Source organism: Epinephelus lanceolatus, chromosome 21, assembly GCF_041903045.1.
Source record: "Epinephelus lanceolatus isolate andai-2023 chromosome 21, ASM4190304v1, whole genome shotgun sequence".
In the NCBI taxonomy this organism is placed as follows: Eukaryota; Metazoa; Chordata; class Actinopteri; order Perciformes; family Serranidae; genus Epinephelus; species Epinephelus lanceolatus.
This window is the reverse complement of record NC_135754.1, coordinates 13,411,325-13,430,972: the sequence shown is the minus strand read 5'-3', so window position 1 is coordinate 13,430,972 and position 19,648 is coordinate 13,411,325. Positions and strand designations below refer to the sequence as shown.

General features: G+C 41.3%; 2 protein-coding genes across 7 annotated transcripts in view; one reads left to right on the top strand and one right to left on the bottom strand.

The window, feature by feature from the left end:
• Positions 1-10,427, top strand: part of kctd17 (potassium channel tetramerization domain containing 17) — a 22,617-nt gene extending 12,190 nt beyond the window's left edge. Inside the window, exons 3-7 of one of the 4 annotated variants that reach the window (XM_033610737.2) lie at positions 31-122; positions 779-922; positions 3,033-3,158; positions 3,701-3,836; positions 6,058-10,427. In XM_033610737.2, the coding sequence (XP_033466628.2) occupies positions 31-122; positions 779-922; positions 3,033-3,158; positions 3,701-3,796 (458 nt within the window). In that variant the 3' untranslated portion in view covers positions 3,797-3,836; positions 6,058-10,427. Of the gene's footprint in view, positions 1-30; positions 123-775; positions 923-3,032; positions 3,159-3,700; positions 3,837-6,057 lie in introns of all 4 variants that reach the window. The other 3 variants (XM_033610736.2, XM_033610739.2, XM_033610738.2) reach the window with 3 other exon arrangements.
• gucy2cb (guanylate cyclase 2Cb) overlaps positions 7,821-19,648 on the bottom strand; it is a 27,920-nt gene continuing 16,092 nt past the window's right edge. For 2 of the 3 annotated variants that reach the window (XM_078163605.1, XM_078163606.1), the window contains exons 12-28: positions 18,079-18,189; positions 17,799-17,901; positions 17,600-17,659; positions 17,433-17,504; positions 17,197-17,301; positions 16,946-17,032; positions 16,432-16,564; positions 16,192-16,329; positions 15,999-16,075; positions 15,815-15,906; positions 15,529-15,687; positions 15,243-15,435; positions 13,635-13,809; positions 13,372-13,470; positions 13,059-13,153; positions 12,809-12,885; positions 7,821-12,486 (exon numbers count right to left, since the gene is read on the bottom strand). In XM_078163605.1, coding sequence (XP_078019731.1) covers positions 12,273-12,486; positions 12,809-12,885; positions 13,059-13,153; positions 13,372-13,470; positions 13,635-13,809; positions 15,243-15,435; positions 15,529-15,687; positions 15,815-15,906; positions 15,999-16,075; positions 16,192-16,329; positions 16,432-16,564; positions 16,946-17,032; positions 17,197-17,301; positions 17,433-17,504; positions 17,600-17,659; positions 17,799-17,901; positions 18,079-18,189 — 1,990 coding nt within the window. In that variant the 3' untranslated portion in view covers positions 7,821-12,272. The remainder of the gene's footprint in view (positions 12,487-12,808; positions 12,886-13,058; positions 13,154-13,371; positions 13,471-13,634; positions 13,810-15,242; positions 15,436-15,528; positions 15,688-15,814; positions 15,907-15,998; positions 16,076-16,191; positions 16,330-16,431; positions 16,565-16,945; positions 17,033-17,196; positions 17,302-17,432; positions 17,505-17,599; positions 17,660-17,798; positions 17,902-18,078; positions 18,190-19,648) is intronic. The other variant, XM_033610734.2, reaches the window with a different exon arrangement.

Below are 19,648 nucleotides of genomic sequence, written 5' to 3'. Positions count from 1 at the left end.
GGAGCTGAGTCATGTTTCTTTTGTCTCAAGGTGTCCTGGAGGAGGCTGAGTTTTACAACATCACCCCACTGATCAAACTGATCAAGGAGAGGATCGTGGAGAGGGACTCCAAAGCCACACAGGTATACACAGAACCTGTCAAGTAGGGCTATTTTTATGATCGAAGAGTTCGCTTTAAAAACCTAACAGCACATTGCCTCAGTCGCTGCAGTCGTCTTTAATGAAACTACCAAATACAGTACATCATGTGCATATGATGTTGAAGATATACTGTAACACAGCACTTACGATATGTACTGTACTATATTTTTCAATACCGTCTGCGCCCAAAAGAAGCAGACACATTGTACATATCCACATACACATCATTGTGATGCAGTGCCTTTCAGTCATCTTCTTTTTGTTTGTGATTTCACCCTTCTTTGCTTCTCCAAAGAGAGCTCTGCTGTAGTGCACCAGGCTTCTTTTCTTTTCTCAGGATGGTTGCACTCACTACTTACATAATCCCGCTGCCCTCTCAAACAGACACCCACTTTCCCTGTGTTCTACTGTACTTTGCTGGACTCACAGCTAGTCTCTGCCTGAGGTCAAATGTGGTGCCAAAATATGAATATAGAAGTGCTGGTGTTGTAACTAGCCCACAACTACTTTATTTTTTCTCTTTCATTCTTGTCCACCACCTCCATGCCATCTTGCAAAGGCTCGGACAAGGGAAATAAATGTGCTTCTGAGATGTGACCCTGTCTTCTCAACCCCCTCTTCTCTCTCTCCCCAGCAGGTGCCCCCCAAGCATGTCTACCGAGTGTTGCAGTGCCAGGAGGAGGAGCTCACCCAGATGGTCTCCACAATGTCGGACGGCTGGAAGTTTGAGCAGGTCAGCGTGCGCGCCTGCAGAAAGCCCCGCACCGGACTGCTCTGGACTGTGGGTTGGACTCACGCTGCTGCTGACCCTTCAATCTTGACCCTTGGCCTGACCCCTTGGCCCTGAGCCCTGCTATCTGCACTCCCAAAGTTTAGGACTCCCAGATAGTATCAGTCTTAAGATCACTTTATTGACCTAAAGTTGGACTAATCTAGTGAGTTTTTTCACTGATAGTCCCAACAAGTCAAATCTTAAAGATTGTCCATTGCACTTGTACTTAGAAAAAAACATCCCGCCACAGGCACAGCACCCAGTCTTCAGTATCTTTTACCTTCATACCTTCATCAAGGGTTCAGAATCCATATCAGGCCCACATCCTGCAGTGGTGCTGGAGTAGTCCTGGGTGTGGCCTGGGATAGTCACAGGCTTCAGTCACTGTGTTTGTTAAAGAGGTTTGTCTCCAGCTGTTAGATTTATAGTTTATTTATCAGAGTCATAGACAACCAAGTGCCCATTAGGTGTTGTAGGACAAAAACACCTTAACACAGTGTGTTCACATTATGAGCAACAAAATCAAATGCGTCACAGACTAGTTAGCTAGTTTTATGTTTCTGTTTTGGACGCATGAAATTTTTTTGCGTGGCTGAGCTAGTGGCCATGCATGATTTCACTGCCAGCAAGGGACTCAGACCACTACGTACATATATTCTCAGAAATATACATTTTTGCTTTGATATTTTTCTCTTATGTTTTGTCCCCTTAGAGTAGCGATATTCTAACAGCTAATTTCCCTTACGTTTAAACTGAGACTCTTCAACGAGTCTGAAAGTAAGACAGCAGACAAAGGTCAGTCAAAATTGAGCACATTTAATCTATAAGGTTAAACATTGTCGGGAAAAATATTGTATATACAGTATAAACGGAGCCAGTTAGAATTGTTAATCACCTTTTTCCAATAACATGGAAAGTATTTCAAATGCCACTGACGTGTCTGGCACTTTGCACCAGGCATTTATAACTATTGCCCATTATCCTGCAAACCATTACACCTTACTAAATAAAGTAAATAAATATCGAAAACAACTTATCGAAAATAAATCTTAGGAAAAGTGTCTGATTATTACAATGACATTTTCTTTGGGTTAACACAATTGCACAAGATAATACTTCTAATAAGAGGTTGGCACCGACTTAGCTAGGGTAGGTACGTTTAATAGACTGGTCGAGTAATCAGGAACATCCCTAAGTTGGACCGTCTTGACTTTTATCAACAGTAAATTAATTTATTACAATTTCAAAAGTCGTCTAAACTTCTTGAACCAAACAAACGATTTGAATATGTCGACTTAGGCTTTGTGAAATTGTTAGGTATTTTTTCAGACCAAATAATTAATCGATTAATTGAAAAGAAAAAATCGTGAGTCTGAGCCTACTCCTAAGAGTCAAAATTTTAAGTGTCGTACTGTGGCATACAAATGTTAAAAAACGAAGCTGCAGACCAGTATTTACCCTCACACTATCGACCATCTCTTAGAGTAGAGCAGCCCGTTGCTCACAGTGTGAACACACAGTAAAAGCAGGCACTGTTTTATTCATCTTTTAGTCACTGTTACATCAGAAATAGGGAACGTCTGTCAGTGTTAACTTTATCTTTTAAGGTGAAGGCCTTGCCTCTTAAGGGAGGCTTTAGTTCACAGATGTCCTCTGCAACAGTGACACACAGACTTACAACTCAGAGCCTGGTGAAGCCCTAATAGGTCAGTCGTCCCCACTGTAGCCCTAAAAGTCACAAGTAGACCCCCCCTTTTCCCACTGCTTTGGCACCAAGCTCCACTGCATGCTGCACAGCTCTGATTTGCACACAATTCCCTGCAGAAGCTCACCCACAGTTGTTTGTGCTTTTCCTACAAGTAAAAGATGCTTCCTGTCGAGTCCACTGCTAAGTGTGAAACAGCAGGCTGTCCGCTTTTTAGCCCCCCCTGCCATGCATGAGCACAAGAAGTCTTTCCTCGCTTCAGTCTGGGATCTCTCCGTTACTTTCTTTCTTTCTCTTGCTTTGTTTTCTCTCCTGTGATCTCTAATTCTTCCTGACACTCACTCTGTCTCTTTGTCTCTGTCCCTCTCTCCTCTGCATATTTTTCTGTGCCCATGTCTGTGTGTCTTTTTCTAGATGGTGAACATCGGCTCCTCATACAGCTATGGAACAGAGGACCAGGCTGAGTTTCTGTGTGTCGTGTCCAAGGAGCTTCACACTCCGGGATCTGGGCTGGCTACAGAGCAGAGCCACAAAACCAAGGTGAGTGTCCGTCCATAACTTTTTTTCCTCACCAACACACATATGTACGTGTAAAGACCCGCTGTAGGATCAAGCTGGAAGGCTGCGTGTCCATGTGTGGTCCTGTCCTTGTTTTGTATGTGTGTGTGTCTGTTTTGTTGTGGCATGTGTGAAAGAGAAGGGGGGTATCTCCTCTCATTGAAGCGAGTGTGCTTTGATCCTGCGCTCTCCACTGAAAGCTCCAAATGTCACTCGCCTCGAAATGTCATTCACAAACACATTCACTCCATCATTCACACAGCTCTCCCTCTCCTTCCTGCTGTTATCGACCTCTCACTTTGTCTTCCTGTCTATCTGTTTCTGTACCAATCTATTCTCTCTCTCTCTCTTTCATATGGATATATAGATATATATCTGCCTGTCTCTGTATTTACCTCTAAGCTTCTCACTATCCACTCACTGACACTCATCAGCGTGTTCATTTTTTTTGTTGTTTTCTGTCTTGTTTTGTTTTTTTCCCCTTTCTTTTGTGTTTTCCCCTCCGTCCTTCATGCTGATTGAAGCCGGCGGAGATGCAGGAGGAGGAAGCCGCGAAGGATGAGGAGGAGGAGGAGGAGGGAGGGAGAGATACCACACCAAATGAGTGGCTTAGAGAATGAGGGAGTCATGTTTCATTGTTCCAAAGAGAGGCGGGAATGGGTGAGGAACTGTACGATAGATGTGCTAGTGGGTAGACCAAGTAGAATATAGTGTGTGTGTGCGCGCGTGTGTGTGAGTATATATGTGTGTGATGTCTACAGAGATCTGGGGTGTTTCATGGCGCTGCATTGATTATGACCTCTAAGCTGTCCATCAGTAAACCCTGTGCTCACTGAAAACACTCTTAAATATTTCTAATAGACAAATGCAAACAGCTGTGAAAACAACTGTACACTGAAGTTTAAGGCTTTGATATTGCTTTTGTTTAACATTTGGATACGAGACTCAGGAGAAATGTTGTCTTCTGTGCCGATAAAATCATCATTAGGAGCTAGGGTGACCAGACATCCCAAAATCCAAGCAGCTGTCCCGAATCCCGAATCCTGCCCTAATTGTCCAGAAAATTACACTAGAGCAGAGTCTGGAGTAGTTATTGCTTGATAAAACATTAAAAACTGATCATGGTGGTTGAGTCGTCCTGCAGCTCCCACCGGCTGCATATTGGCTGCAGCAGTTCCTACATGAATTATGGGTGTTGTAGTTTTTAAATTGTGTACAGCAGTGGTGATGAAGTGGATGAAGAGAGCACAAGTTGCAGCCGCGAGGACAGGGAAAGCACAGGCAGCCACGAGAAGGAGTCTTGTTCTAACTGTTCAAAACTGTTCTACAAACTTGTTCTACGAACTGATACGCCTGTAACGAATGTACCAGGCATCTTGTTTTTTGTTTTTTTTTGAGTTTAAAGGGCAAGTGCACTTATATCGATCACTTCCATAAAATAAAACGAGAAATCGGGAAAGAAGAAAAGATTGAAAAAATTGTTAAAATTAAATTAGGGAACTGATCACAGATGTGTTGTCTGTGTGTTTTTACATCTATTGTTGCTTTAATTTGCAGCTATGCTTTTAATGAAGCTGACATGTCATGAGACTGATCAGCTGTTTCTGCTGTCAGTGTACTCCTGGATATTCCCATAACGACATAAATAACGACTATTATCTTTTTGCTGCCACTGGGTGACCACAAAATTTCCCTGTCAATCACTTGGTAAAAAGGTGTTAACAGTATCATAGATCTCATTTTCAGAGAGATTTTAGTTCTTACATATTTGTAACTCCTTGATTTAGAGCATAAGAAATGTGAACCACACGTTCTTTAAGCCATCTAATTTTAAAACTGTTGTACAGAAATACAGCTAACATCTAATAACATTAATTAGTCATCAGTAGGGCCGAGGGATAATTCAATATCACTATGTAAGAAAGGAAAATCTCATCATTATTTCAGTCAACACCCTCCAGTGCAGATACTGTGTACTGATGATGTCTGCCAGCAAACCAGGCTGACCTGAAACAACCACCATCATCTTTTCCTCCATTGTCCCTTTTCACTGCGGGCATCACAGAAAAAAGACCCACATCTTTTAGAAAAAGATGCTACAGTAAAGCTTATTTTTTGCTAGGAGGAGAACATGTTTCAACAGTTTCAGACTCTCAGAGCATATCTCTACAACCGTTAGGATGTAGGATACAAAATGCTTCAAGGTCATTAAATACAAATTAAAATGTGTCCCGTGTTGATTTAAGATGTCGTAATCTAAAATGCCCATTCGTCAAAACACCTCGCATGTGATAAATTTTGCTAATTGTCCACTGTCTGAAAATGTCACTCCCTCTCGCTGTTTGTCACAATGACCCACATCAGCTTGTGTAAGCGTCTGAACATGGACATGCTCGGTGTGGTCCAACAGTGACCTGACACAGCCCTACTAGATATTGATCGAACACTGTGTCTCTATGGGCTCTCATTACCAATGCTGTGACATGAAATATCCCTGACCTTTCAGTGCAGCAGAAGTGTTAGATGTCCTTCTTCCCAGTCTGTGTACATACTGTATGTACAGTCTCAACGTAGAGCCACACAGTCACACCCACAACATAACGGACACATATAAAGACATTTAACCATACAACAATAAAGTAAATGTTAAAGGGGCACACATTTTAAACATGTAATATGTGGTTAAGACATGGCTGTGGATGTATTTGTTCATTTGTCCATTACACATGTCAGTAAAGTCATTTGCTCTCATTCTATCACCATTCTCATCATCATCATCACCATCATTACAAATCACAGCATAGATTGTATAAACTGTTTATGGATTAGATTGCTATTGATCTACAAATCCTTATGTTTGTGTTCTTCTTTTCTTTCACAGCTTTTCCAGATCCATGGGTCCCGGATGTAGAAATGACAAGAAATTTAAGTTATTTTTTTCTAGGCTTATCACAACATGGTGTATGTGTGCGTCAATGGACACTCATCGAAACAGATTTGTAGCATTGTTATCAGTTCATTGACAAAATGCCAGTTAGGAAGATAACCAAATGACCAAAAAGAAGAAAAGAAAAAAAAGATCTTAAATCTCACAGTCAGACACAGCAATATGTTCAGAAATATTTTTCAGGCGAATTAATTTTATTAGTAGAGATGATAATGTGTCGGTGTGTGCAAACGTTACTTTGCCAAGGGCAGTAGTGGAGCTTAGTAAATTATAACCAAAGATCCAGATTAAAGCTGGCCGAACCAAGGTGCTGAACCGAAATAGAAAATCTGCCTGAGGAAAAATTGACATTGTCTTGCCGTTGTTACCCAGTGAGGAGCTTTTTCAGTGTCACTATGATCTGATGAATGACGGATGATGTGAAAGGATCAGATTTTAACTGTGTTACACGTACCCTAATGTTAATTCAAGGCAAATCCTGTAGTCTTCTCATTTATTTTGCACTTGAGGCAAAAGTTTTGACTGCAGACATTTCAGACAGGACCAACTTTACTTTACTTGTTAAATGAGGAGGTTATAATGATGGTAATTTAATTTAATGTTGCTGTCAGTGTGAAAACTAGGACGGCACCGAATGGATGTGGCTGTTCAATATGAATATTCATTCCTTTTTTCTATGTAGAGTTTGAGACTTTGAACAGGGTTTGGTCATACACGTAATACAGTAAACAAGCCAAGTGGGCCCTTCGAGGTAACGCAAGCTAACTATGCTAATGATATCAAACAAAACCAGAGACAATATCGTATTAAGTAGCCGTGAGCTGTAAAGGCAGAAGATAGCGTTATCTCAAAGCCTGACCGGGCAAAGCCTCTCTTCCTCTGGGCAGCTGCCTCCGTCTTAGTCAGGCTTACCTTGGCTCTTGGTCTGCAGCTACCTGTAACAGAGAGCAGCATGACAGCAAAAAGCTCTCACTCTGCAGCCACATCTGGGGACTGAATCGTCCCCAGAAATATACTGACTGACCAAAATAAAAAGACTGCCCGACTTGAGATCTTTGTTGACTATGGGGTCACCGACACTGATGAGTTGAATCTTCAGGGACTCTCAGGGGGCAGCCGTAGTGAAAACACTGGTTTGATCTTGTACACTGACCTCGCAACCCCTGTAGTCGAGGCTGGAGCAGATCTTGGCAGTGTGCACTGCATACAAAGCAGATATGAGTCAGTGCGCCTTTGGTTCTGAGTTGCATCGGGTGCATTGACCCTGGTCTACCTGTGTGAACATGTTTTAACCCTGGTGTGATCTCATGGTATTAGATGTTAGCCATTTATGGGTTCTCTTTGCTGACAGATGGATCAGTGTAGCTGGAGACAGATGTATTATCCTACGCCATTATTTACTGGTCACCTTACAAAGGCTTCATCTCCTTACAGACAGGCTATCATTGTCCAACAGAGCAGCCAGCACACCGCACTGACAGAAACACACACTGCTCTACATTTTCTCCCTGCGCCAACATCCTTCCTTGAGCTGATGCACACCTGCATCACCTCGTGCCACTGCATGCTCAGCAGCACCGTCGTCTCAGGCTGTCGCCCTGGCTGAGATCCAGAGCCAGCTTTGGCCCCAGCTGACAGAGAGATGTTGGTGTGAGTCAGAGAAGGCTGTAACCGAGAGGGGTAGAGGGCGGGAGGAGGGGGGGATCAAAATAAGGAGGAGAGACAGGAGAATGAGGTGTATCTCTGCCTTGCAGTAATGATAGTCACACTAGGTCCTCTATCATCTTTGTTTGTAAAATAATGAACAGCAGATCTGCCGCAGTGCAGGTGTATGATTGAAAAGGTTTTTAAGAAGCAGCAAGTTAGATCACACATGACTTTTAATGACCTCTGTTGGCAACTTGTAGGAACTGCACCACGGATCAAATTTGGAACCACCTCACAGGTCTGTGGCACAACCCCTGACAGTCTGTATAGTGCTGTGTAATGACATGAATTAGCAAATGTACCTGCCATGAGGTCTTCACAGCATATTCACTGGTAAAAATCTGCAGCTGCAGTTGTTGAATGCTGGAAAGTATCTTAAAAATAACAGGGTGTTCAGTTTTTATCAGCAGGTAATAAACTGTGTAAATACACATACAGCCTAGAATACACCTACAGTACCACAGCGTCATGACGTAGCCTATTAGAAAACATTTAACCAAATAAAACACAGAAATACATTGTAGAACAAATGCTAATGGGAGCAGGGCAGGTCTCTTTTAAAGCATTTCATGGAGGCATAAATAATTTAACTCATTGAGTTCATCTGCAGTGGTAGGAGCCAAAAAACAAAACAGTTAAGACATTACAATACAAAGGGGAGAAGAAGGCAAATGGGTAACTATGCTATGATATGTTGGTTGGCTACATATTCCAGTTCATGTTCCAAATTTAAAGTGGAAACAGACAACTTTACAACCCCCACACCAGGTTTTAGACCATCTTTGAAAGCCTTAGCAATATGCGGTCGCTCATGTTAACCCATTGTGGGATATTTATGCTGACAACATTTCCTTAAACATGTGGGAAGTGAAGTTTTTAGCTGCAGTTACTCTAACACGGGTACACATAGCATTTGCTAACCCAGAAGAAAAAAGGAAACACTAAACCAAACCACTCATTAAAGCTGTTCTTCACTAACCACTTTTTTGGCCCTGCCTGCAGAAGTTTACCTCACGCAGAGAGATTATTTCTGCCTCTAAAGATTTCTGCAGCCATATTGAGCGTTGGCTGTCAGCAGCTTATGTCTGACCCCCCCCTGCTGTTCAGCTCCTTTGTAACACTGACTGACCAGCAACATGCAGTCAGGACACACACTAACACACACGGCTGTTTTATACAGGCAATAAGCACTTAGAGTTACGACGTGAGACAATCGAGAATTAAGATCATGGTTGGCTACTTTTTTAAAAACATTTTGATAATTAAATCTGAAAAAAAGGCTGCAAATACAATACTGAGTGTTTGTGTGTGCGTACATGAAATTAAATGTCTCGTCCATCCAAAGTGTAAACAGATACCCTGGACTTTTAAGGTTCCTCGCAATACCTTAACGGCTGATTAGCAGAGTACAGTAAATGTTAGGATAGTGATGTTACATCATGCTTTTGATAATCATAACAGTGATATTAGCAGGAGGGAGAAGACTGTTTAATGTTTTGTCACTTCAGCTTTTTTTTTGCAGCTCTATTCACTCGAATCATTCGGTGCCTTGAGTTCAAGCAGCAAAACTGACACGTCAAAAGACCAGATGTGTCCAAATGATCATAGGTGTTTTACATTACATGCATTTTTTTAAAATGGCTGTTTTGATATTTTAGTCGACAAATGGGTAGTTTACAGTCTCACTGAGAGTCTAGGTTTGGTATTTGTGTACATTTCTTCCAGTGCATGTTTGATCTGAGAATTTTTATTTTTCATAAAGTAGAGATTGAGAGTACACGCAGCTGTGTGTGTGAGCTGAAGCTGGTTTCACGCAGCTCCTGTAGAAGGCTGTTTTGTATAAGATATCATGCCTTTTTGATTTTTTTTTGTACGTTCAGTTGTCTAATTTATTCTCAACATTTCTTTTTGAATGTTACATAGTAAAAAGAATCTGGGTTTTGATATTTTTAGGTGGGGAGGGGGTGTTAACGTCATCTTAGGGTGACTTTTGCTTTTTTCTACTTGACGACCTGCTTTTATTTTTGACTAACCTGATGATCTTCAATTACATAGAAATATATTCATCAGGTTTACTGAATATGTTAGTTAAGTTCACATAAATGCTGTTCAAAAGACATTTCCCAGATGATAGTCTTTTTTTCCTCCAATGAAAAGGAGTTACCAGTCGGTCCGTTTTATAAGCCTCCACTTGTACACTACGTGTTGAATTGTTTCTGCTGTACAGTAGAGTGTGTTTTCACATAGTGTTAGATGTGTAAAAGTCTACTTGGCAGTACTTTTCTTTATTCCGTGCAAAAAACAAACATCTGTCAGGCAGCTGTGGATAGAAAAACATTTTAATCTGATGCTGGAGTTTTTTTTTTTCCTTCTGCTGTCCATACTCAGTGTCTGTATACGTCAAACAATGTGACACATGCATTGTAACGCCTCAGATGAACCTGTACAGGCTTCGAGAAACGCTGTTTTCATTTCTGTATTTCACCTGAACAATATACAGCATTTTCAACAGATGTGACAGAAAGTGATTTTTTTATTTAATGTAAATGAATGTCACCATTCTCAACAAAATAAAATCTTTGTCCTTTGGTTTAAAATACAGATTTGAATTTATTTTTTTTTCTGCCAAGGCAGATGTTCCAACCGTGGCATGCTCATTATGAGTCCACATGTCAGTATACCCTGGTATTTAGTTTGAAAATGACGAAATAACAAAGCTGGTTATAAAGTACAGCCATGACAGCAATTATCTCCTAAACCAGTGCTTCCCAACATTCAGCGTCATAGTTGCGTTTGGACATGTCATCAAGCTAGTTTGCTGTCTCTGTGAAGTAGCTGTCCGTTAGTTACTCCCTACATGAAACAGCACTTCCAAAATAAAAGCTCTGTGCTAAAAAATTCACAGTACTTCAAAATCAAGTGTGTTTTTTACAATCTTGTCACTTGAGGTCCATTCAGAATGGACCCACGACCCACTTTTGGACCGTGACACAACAGTTGGGAACCACTGTCCTTAACCACCTCATATCAATCTGTGTTTGCCAGCACTCGATGCAGCTGCGGTCAAGTTGTCATTTGGGTAAAAAAATATATGAATAGAAAATAACTAGTACAAGAATAATGGCATTGCTCCATTTCAATATATTAGAAATTTTACACAAACAAAATGAACTTAAAAACACTTTCAATCAAAATAACATCACTCAGTAAAATGTCAGGACATTTTTAAGAATGAAGAATATGGCAGATAAAAGTTAAATCCTTTTGTCTCATTGGCTGATCCTTCTTAAAGCATACATATGATTATTTCTGTTGTGATTTTCAGCTGTAACTAACGTTTAAAGATATATATAGTTAAACACTGTGATCAGACCTATCTGACACTTCTGCTGTGCCTATTTTATGAACTAAGTAAATTGCTATCATCTTTGACAAATCAAATTTACCAGCACAGAAGCGAAACAATGTAGCAACCTAAAAAAATCAATATCAGTTTAAGTGAACTTTATATTTCGAATATTTTTCACAGCTTTACCTTACACACTACAAATCCAGACAGCGGTAGACTGGCAACTCTCGTGTTCTGTGAAGTAAAATGGTTATTGTTTGTCAGTGGAGTTTGGTGGCTCTGATATAACCACTTCAGTCTCCCATTGGAAAGGGTTGTCTGGTGGGGAAGTAAAGCCGTAAAAACATTTAAACACAGCGAACACTTTAACTCATACTGATTGTTTTTAGGGTGAGGCTTTTTTTTAGGTGGCCTAAGACTATCCAATTGAGGCAGCGTCTGCTCAGCACCATATTATTTTAATGTATGTGAAACAAGGAAGTTACTGTAAACAAATGTGATTCGGTCTATAGATTTATACCAGATCTAATAGGTTACTAGGTCACAAACTCACACTTTCATTGCAATTATGTTGAGTTGCTTCACACCTGACACAATAAAGCTACATCCAGAGCTTTGCTTTTTTTTTTAGTTTTTATGCTCCTGTTAATTCCTTCATATCGCCCTGCTTAACAGCAGTGATACACAAACCAGTTTCCTCCACAATGACAGACATATTAAGCACTGGGAATTAATAACTGCAATATCTTTTAGCTGCATATGACCCATGTTTACACTAAACAGCAAATGAATTACATATTTAAATGAATTAATGAACCTCACAAGAAAATGCAGGAGACATGTTGATATATACAAGAACATTATTAAGTTGTAGTCTAGACATTGATGCTGATCATAGCCTCAGTTTAGCCTTAACAAAATGGAACTGACCAACTAGTCTATACATCTCTGCTTGTTGTTATATTTATACTGTTATACTGTTGTAATGCATATACTTCCCTTCTTGTCTTCTGGTTATCTTCCCTCTCTTACTGCATAGTGTAATCACATACATACAGATTGTGTCAGCGATGTATTCAACAGTAGGCGTGTACTAGAGGAATGTACTGAGGGTGTTACCCACAGTGGCCAGATGCAGGTACTCAAGCTGGTCACTCTCAGACTCCACCCCTGATTCCTGCTCCTTGTCATCCTCCCTGCTCTGACTCAAGAGCGGCTTCTTCCTCCGCACAGAGCCTCGAGAGCGCCGCTCCAGACACTCCACGATCATGTGGGCGAGGTCCTGTTGGAGCCGCTGGAAGTTCTCCCTGGAAAAGCAGGAACCAGTACATTAAGAGAACAAAGGTTACAGTCCAGTCTGCAGTAGAATATCGTGTCATGTCTTTGTGTCAAATTTTAAATCCAACTGTACAAATTCAGTTTTGCAAAATGGTTATGCCTGATGCCTATTTTAAGAAAACCCAAATACTGAGAGGGTGTGTACATCTATATATTCCAAAAAAGAGAAAAACAAAAAGCAATTGCAAACTGCTCACCTCATAATTAGACTCACAAAAGCAGCTCAGAGAGCTACATAAGTTTAGAAGTATTAAAGAGATGTATTTGAGAGCAGGTGAAGGGTTTGCTTACGTTGTGGGTGGAGTTGGGAGGTCATAGTCTTCGCCCTTCTCACCCGTTAACCAGTAGGTTGTCTCTGTGCCTTTACCCTTAGAAAACACACACATTTACAACATTGTGCTTCAGTGTGTGGCAGTGAAGTCTGCAGACATCCAAGCTTCAGTCAGGGCTTTTTGCACAATTAAATGTTTCTGGATTCATTTAAAAAATTGATCATTTGTCTGACATTGTTAGTAAATTTAATGAAGAGGCCCATCTTTACCTTCAGATATGTTTCTCCTCTGAGCTCATACTCAAACTTGCAGTCTGTCCTCTGCAGGATATTTATAGTAGGCTGACTGACGTGGATCCGCAGGGCTAAAGGATATTAACAGATAAAACAACAGGCATCTGTTTTTTACCAAACCCTGGCTGTGGTTTATTTCTCTCATCAGATTGATTGGTAGCTTCTGTAAATGCACAGGAGTAATGAGCTGTACATTGCTATTATAACATAAGTGGACGGTCTTGGTTGGCAGCAGGAACATCAATGTAACTCGTGCTCATGGTATGGATGTTTTTATTTCTCTACTCACGGTGTCCTGTAGACTCCATACGAGACGCAGTGTTGACTGTGTCTCCAAATAAACAATATCTGGGCATCTTTATCCCCACGACACCTGCTGCACACAGACCTGCACACACACATATTCAGTCTTCCATCATTACAGCCGTGGCCTCACACTGCATTTAAAGATCAAGTCGTCTTAGCTCTTAAGTTTAATTTATAAATAATGTGTATGTTTTGACTGGGAGATTGAGAAATATTAAGCACAGCCCAGAGTTTGGTGCTGTCTACCTGAGTGAACACCGATGCGTATCCACACAGGGATACCAGGCAGGTGTCTGAGCTGGAAGGTACCCATGAACGCCAAGATGTCCAGCGCCATGCGGCAGATGTCCACTGCGTGCCTGTTCCCATTTCTGTTCGGAAGCCCAGAGGCCACCATGTAGGCGTCACCAATCGTCTCCACCTGATGGAGGAAATGGGGATGTCTGTCCATCATTAGTGAATTTCACCCTTGTTAAAGGGTAACTTAATTTTTTTCAACCTGGACCTATTTTATTATGTTCTTGTGTCTAAATGAGTAATGGGAAGAACAGTTTTCAAAAGTAGTTCAGAAATGAGCAAGAACACTGCAGCCAGCAGCTGAGAATCAGGCTGCAATGTAAGCACTTGGGGCATTTGTGCACCTTCAATGTACGTCCACTAAAGGTGCTTGTTTTTGCCACTGAATGGCTCAGATTGTTATCATAAGTGTCTGACAGCATCACAGAAGGGCTCCTGCAGAGATAAGACCTTTTTGGTCATGGGTAACCAAAAACAGACCCAAAATCTGCATCTCCAAACCCATCAGATTCCATTTAAATAAACAGTCTTGTTACCGCGTGTAGAGCCAGCATATTATCACATCTAACTGGGTGAATTAAGGGTTTATTTCAACCAAACCAGAGCTGGTAATTGTTGGAACAATTGAAAAAAAAACCCAAGGCTGTTATCTTGAGTTTTACTTAGTTTATGTGGACTTTGAATGAAGCGTGTTTTACAAAGATAAAATTACTATTTATTCAGATGTGTTGTGAGTTTGACAATAGAGATTTTGGGGCAAAGGATCTTACTCTTTAACAAAAAGTCTTATCGCTGTAAGGATCCTTTCCATAATGCTGTCAGACATTTAGAATAACAATCTGAGCCTGTCAGTGGCAAAACAAGCACTTTTAGTGGTAAATCAATGATGTACAACTGCCCTAAGTGGTTACACTGCAGACTGTGTTCGCCACTGTCAGCTGCACTCACTATTCAATACTGGACCAATTTTAAAAATTGATGTTCCTGTTAGCATGCATTCACACTTGCCCTATTTGGTCCGCTTTAAACAAACCCTGGTCCACTTCTACACGGATAGTTCAGTTCGTTTGGAGTGGTGTGAACGGACATTCGGACACTGGTGCGGACCAAACGAGCGAACCCTGGTCCACTTGAAAACTGGGGGTCTCGGTTCACTTGCAAGTGAACCCTGGTGCGGTTCGCTTAAAGTGGGAAATGCAAATGGACTATCCAGTGAACCAAAGAGAGGAAGTGAACCAAAGAGAGGAAGAGATGTAGAGCGCAACACATTTTGGTGTTTTTGTGGTGACCAAGCCAGCTGAGGGGGATGGATTTCCGTTTTCGGTCCTGGCCAATCAATGAGCTAGGTTTTCATCTTCCTCATACTTTCTTTCTTCCTGGTGAGTGGTCGTTTCGGGCAATACCGTCCCCAAATGAGCAGCTGTTTTTTAAAATTTTTCGGCATTCCCCGCCCAATCAAACCAAGTGCCCCGGACTATCCTGGTGTGAATGCACCCTTAGACAAAAACACTGGAAAATATGGTCCAGGTTAAAAATGTGCAGAGTTACCATTTATACCTTGTATACATCGTGGTGGTCAACAATGCCATCGAAGCCTTTGTAGATGTCGTTGAGCATGTCCACAACTTCCATCGGTGTGCTGTACTGGCACAGAGTGGTGAAACCAACGATGTCGCTGAAGTATATTGTCACTTCCTCGTACAGCTCTGGCTCCACCACACCAGTCTCCTTCAGGCTTTTCACAACTGGGCTACACAGAGAGAAACAAAGACAAATGAAACAGAATGTCCCTCCAGTTAACTTAGCCAAACCGGTTGCTTTTTAAAATGTATCCCCAGCAGACCGGGGAAGCAGCATGAAGTTGAGGCAGTCTGCTCTGTCCCTCTCAGCTTTGTAGAGGACCGTTCTCTCCTCCACCAGGTGCTCTAGGTTTCTGGAATACATCTGTAGCCGTCTGATCATGTTGTCCATGTAGCTCTCATTGTCCTGGTTATGAATTTTACTGAAGGACAAGGGAAAGGAAGAAAAGGAAGCAAGAAAACACAAACCTTAACTAAAACCAACTACAAATATGTCATCAGCTTCCCAGAGCACGAAGAGGAACCTCTGAAAGAAAACACAGTGACTACCTGATGATTTTCCCCAGACAGTTTTCTATCTTCTTGAAGTCGGGTCTTTTTTCAGGATCCTCATCCCAACAGTGTTTTATCAACGTGTACACCTACGAGATGGAGGACACAAAGCTTTAAAGACACTTCAAACACACAAAGCCCAACTGCAGATAAAGACGGGGCACAGCTGGCATTGACTCACCTCTAATTCTTTCTCTGAAGCCGTCTCAAAGTTAAGATCAGGTCTGAAGTAGGACATGATGACCTTGGCAAGCTTTTCTGTTAGGAAACAGAGACATTCAGTCTCCACAAAGTTGCTTACAATAGTGTTGAGTGGGTGGGAGGGTGAATGTAGGGGCTTAATTTTGGACAGTGGATGTGTAAGTGAGTCCCACCTGCTCGGTTGTGGTAGGTCTCAGTATAGAAGGTGTTCTTTCTGAGAACAATCTCATGAGCGATGATGGCAAAGCTGTAAACGTCTCCTTTCTGAGAGGTGCCCTGTTTCCTCAGGTGCTCCGGAGCTGTCCACAAGTCTGTCAGGAGGACAAGGAGAAAGAGGTGTAAGAAAGTGATGAAAGTGAAGGAATGAGCATAAACTCAGTGAGGGATTAGGAATACTGCGGCTGTTGCTTCACCTCTGCCGGGGCTAAGAAAACTGTTGCAGCCAAAGTCTGTGATCTTCACCACCATGCGATTGTCCATCACACAATTGGTAGACTTAAGGCGACCATGTACCTGGATTTGGCTGGAGTGGAGATAGGACATGCCCTGCACAGAGGATTTAAACACCAGACGTTTTAGATTAAAGAGGCACTAAGTCATCTGTGATCTTTACTGACATCTACTGGCTGCCAGAGGAAACTGCAGCCGCAATTCCTCCTAGTGTATGTGTGCCGCATTCAAGTTTAGGCCTGGATTAATGCCAAAATACACATAGTGGAAACACAAAAGTGAGCAAATTCTAGTATAGGAAGTAAAAACAAGTAATAACTCCTCACATTACAATTTAAAAAATGTTATTAGTCAGGTGTTTATACTAAAAATCAAAAGTAATTTGACTTTTATTTGTTGTTTTGTAATTTATTACAAAAGAACATATGATCCCTGATACTATCATTGAGTACGTCTGGCCCAGAGTCTCTGCCTCACCTTGGCAATGTCGTACATGACAGAAATCTTGAACTCCCAGTCCATGAAGGTCTCCTCTGGGTACGAAACCTTGTCGTTCAGCACATACTGGAAGAAATGGACATAAAATCTGGTGAATATTTTCTTGCTTGTTCTGTACTAAGCTACTGATATTACTGACTTGTCAATCAAAGTGATAATGTGACATGTGCAAACTGAACTTCTGGATGGACTTGACCTGCACATGAGTGACACGAGCATGCCATACTTACCCTGAGTGACCCCCTCTCGCCGTACTCAAACACTCCGAACACACCCTCATCGAACTTCACGGTTCCATAAAACTTGGTGAGGTTGTAATAGTCGATTTGCAAGAGCTGCAGAGAAAAGAAGAAACAGTAGCTCTTTGACTCGCACAATGGCTAGCTTTGAAAAAATTTAACACAAAGGACAGGCACACACGGGTCATCAGATCAGTAAAACCCTGACATCACACAAACCACCATACCGCATTAAGTTCTATCATCTGGTCCTCCTTAAAGTTCCCATCTGAGTGCTCCAGCTCCTTCAGGATCACAATCTGAAAACATCGCAGCACCAGTCAGCAAATCTAAATGTTCAGTGCTGTGCAAAAGCATGTTGATTCATTTGAAACCACTGTTTGTGTCCAGCTACCTTCTTATCGTAGTGCGCACGGCGGATCTGGAATTTTTTGTTTTTCCTCACCTCTTCAATCTGATGGAGCAGATGGAGGACATTTTAACAGAGCAAACATGTTCAAACTGTTTGTTTTTGTCCTGTTTGTCCTGTCAATAAGTGACAGAGTGTTGGAAAAGAGCCCCCACACTGACTGATAGACTTACACCTCATTTACCTTCAGAGAGACGACATTGAGTTCATTGTTTTCCAGCGGTGTGATGAGGTGAGAGGCGATGTGGGACCAGCGCTTCCTGTTCAGACGTTCTCTCCTGTTCTGTCTACATAAGAAAAAAATACCATAATGAAATACAAAGTGCAAAGTACGGCAGGGATCCACATCCATGAGCACCCAAGACATGCACTTTAAAGAGGACCTATCGTGTTCATTTTCTGGTTCATACTTGTATATTGGATTCTTACTTGAACATGTTTACATGCATACATGCTGTATTCACCCTCTGTCAGAGATACTCCATTTTAGTGTCTGTGTTTTTTTAAGCTCCCCTCCCAAAAAAAGGTCCAGTCTGCTCTGATTGGCCAGCGTCTCCAGATTGTCCGTATCCCGTCTGCACCATCATCGCAGCAGCAACATGATCCAAAGAAAACAACATCAGCAACTAAGATTACAAGTTTCCCTGATGTTAGCATGTAGGTACATGTGTGTTAGCAGTGTACTTGCAGCTGGGAATGATTGTGAACAGGCCTATTTCACGGCAGACATTTTGACTTGTCATAGCAGGAGAAGCACTGATGAAACTGATAACACTGACAATGTTAATGTCCCAGTGAGCTATTCTAGTGAGCCAGCACACACAGGGCCTCCCCTACATGAAATGCAGCTATCATTCATGTTATTAAATTTACTTGTGCTTTTCCTACTAAGAAATGTCAAAATGTCTGCCATGGAAAAAGGTCTATAGCCACATTCTCCCGTTAAAAATCACTAACTGAAGCTTCTAAACCAAAATCTTTACAACTGGACCTGTTCCAGCAGGAATATGATCCGAAATCAGAGAGAAATTAACAACATTGACGACCAAATTTACATGTTTCTGTATTGTTAGCATGGTGCTTCATGTAACAGTGTAGGGTATGTAATGTAAACACTGGAGCAGATGTCCATATAAAGAAATCTGTCACTATTTGACGTCATCTTGTCTCAAAAGACAGTAGCCAGAACTATAACTATAATATTATTACTTTCAATAATGTTGTTGTAAGCTACTGTTATTACCTGCATCTCTCTCTCTGTCTCTCTCTCTCTCTGTCTCTCTCTCTGTCTCATTGTGTCATGCGGATTACTGTTAATTTATTATGCTGATCTGTTCTGTACGACATCTATTGCACGTCTGTCCGTCCTGGAAGAGGGATCCCTCCTCAGTTGCTCTTCCTGAGGTTTCTACCGTTTTTTTTCCCCCGTTAAAGGGTTTTTTTGGGGAGTTTTTCCTTATCCGCTGCGAGGGTCATAAGGACAGAGGGATGTCGTATGCTGTAAAGCCCTGTGAGGCAAATTGTGATTTGTGATATTGGGCTTTATAAATAAAATTGAATTGAATTGAAAAGCATAAAAAACATTGAAAACAGAATATTCAGAACAGTCTGAAATCTGGGGGTTTTATTTATAGGGATTACTTTTACATATGTTGACCTTATCATTTAAAACTTTGGCCACATTTAATATGAACATCTTTCATTTTAACTCTATACATAAGAGACAAAAGATGGAAAAGCATAATAGGTCCCCTGTAATATCTGTACAGCCTTATTGAGCCTCCAGTTTTGTAAATGGGGTTAGGGTTACCCTTACTCTAGCTCTTACTCTTTAACTCCTACTCTAACTCTTCACTTTGCTCTAAAATCAGGACAAATGAATATTTGGCCTCAAAATTCTGCAGGTTGGTGAGAAAATATCTTTCAGGAGATCCAGAAACCAGCCATTTAAAGTGCTGTTATCATTTTAAATTTACCCTAATATTCATGCATCACACAAATTATATGTCCTGCTTTACGCGGATGATACAATTG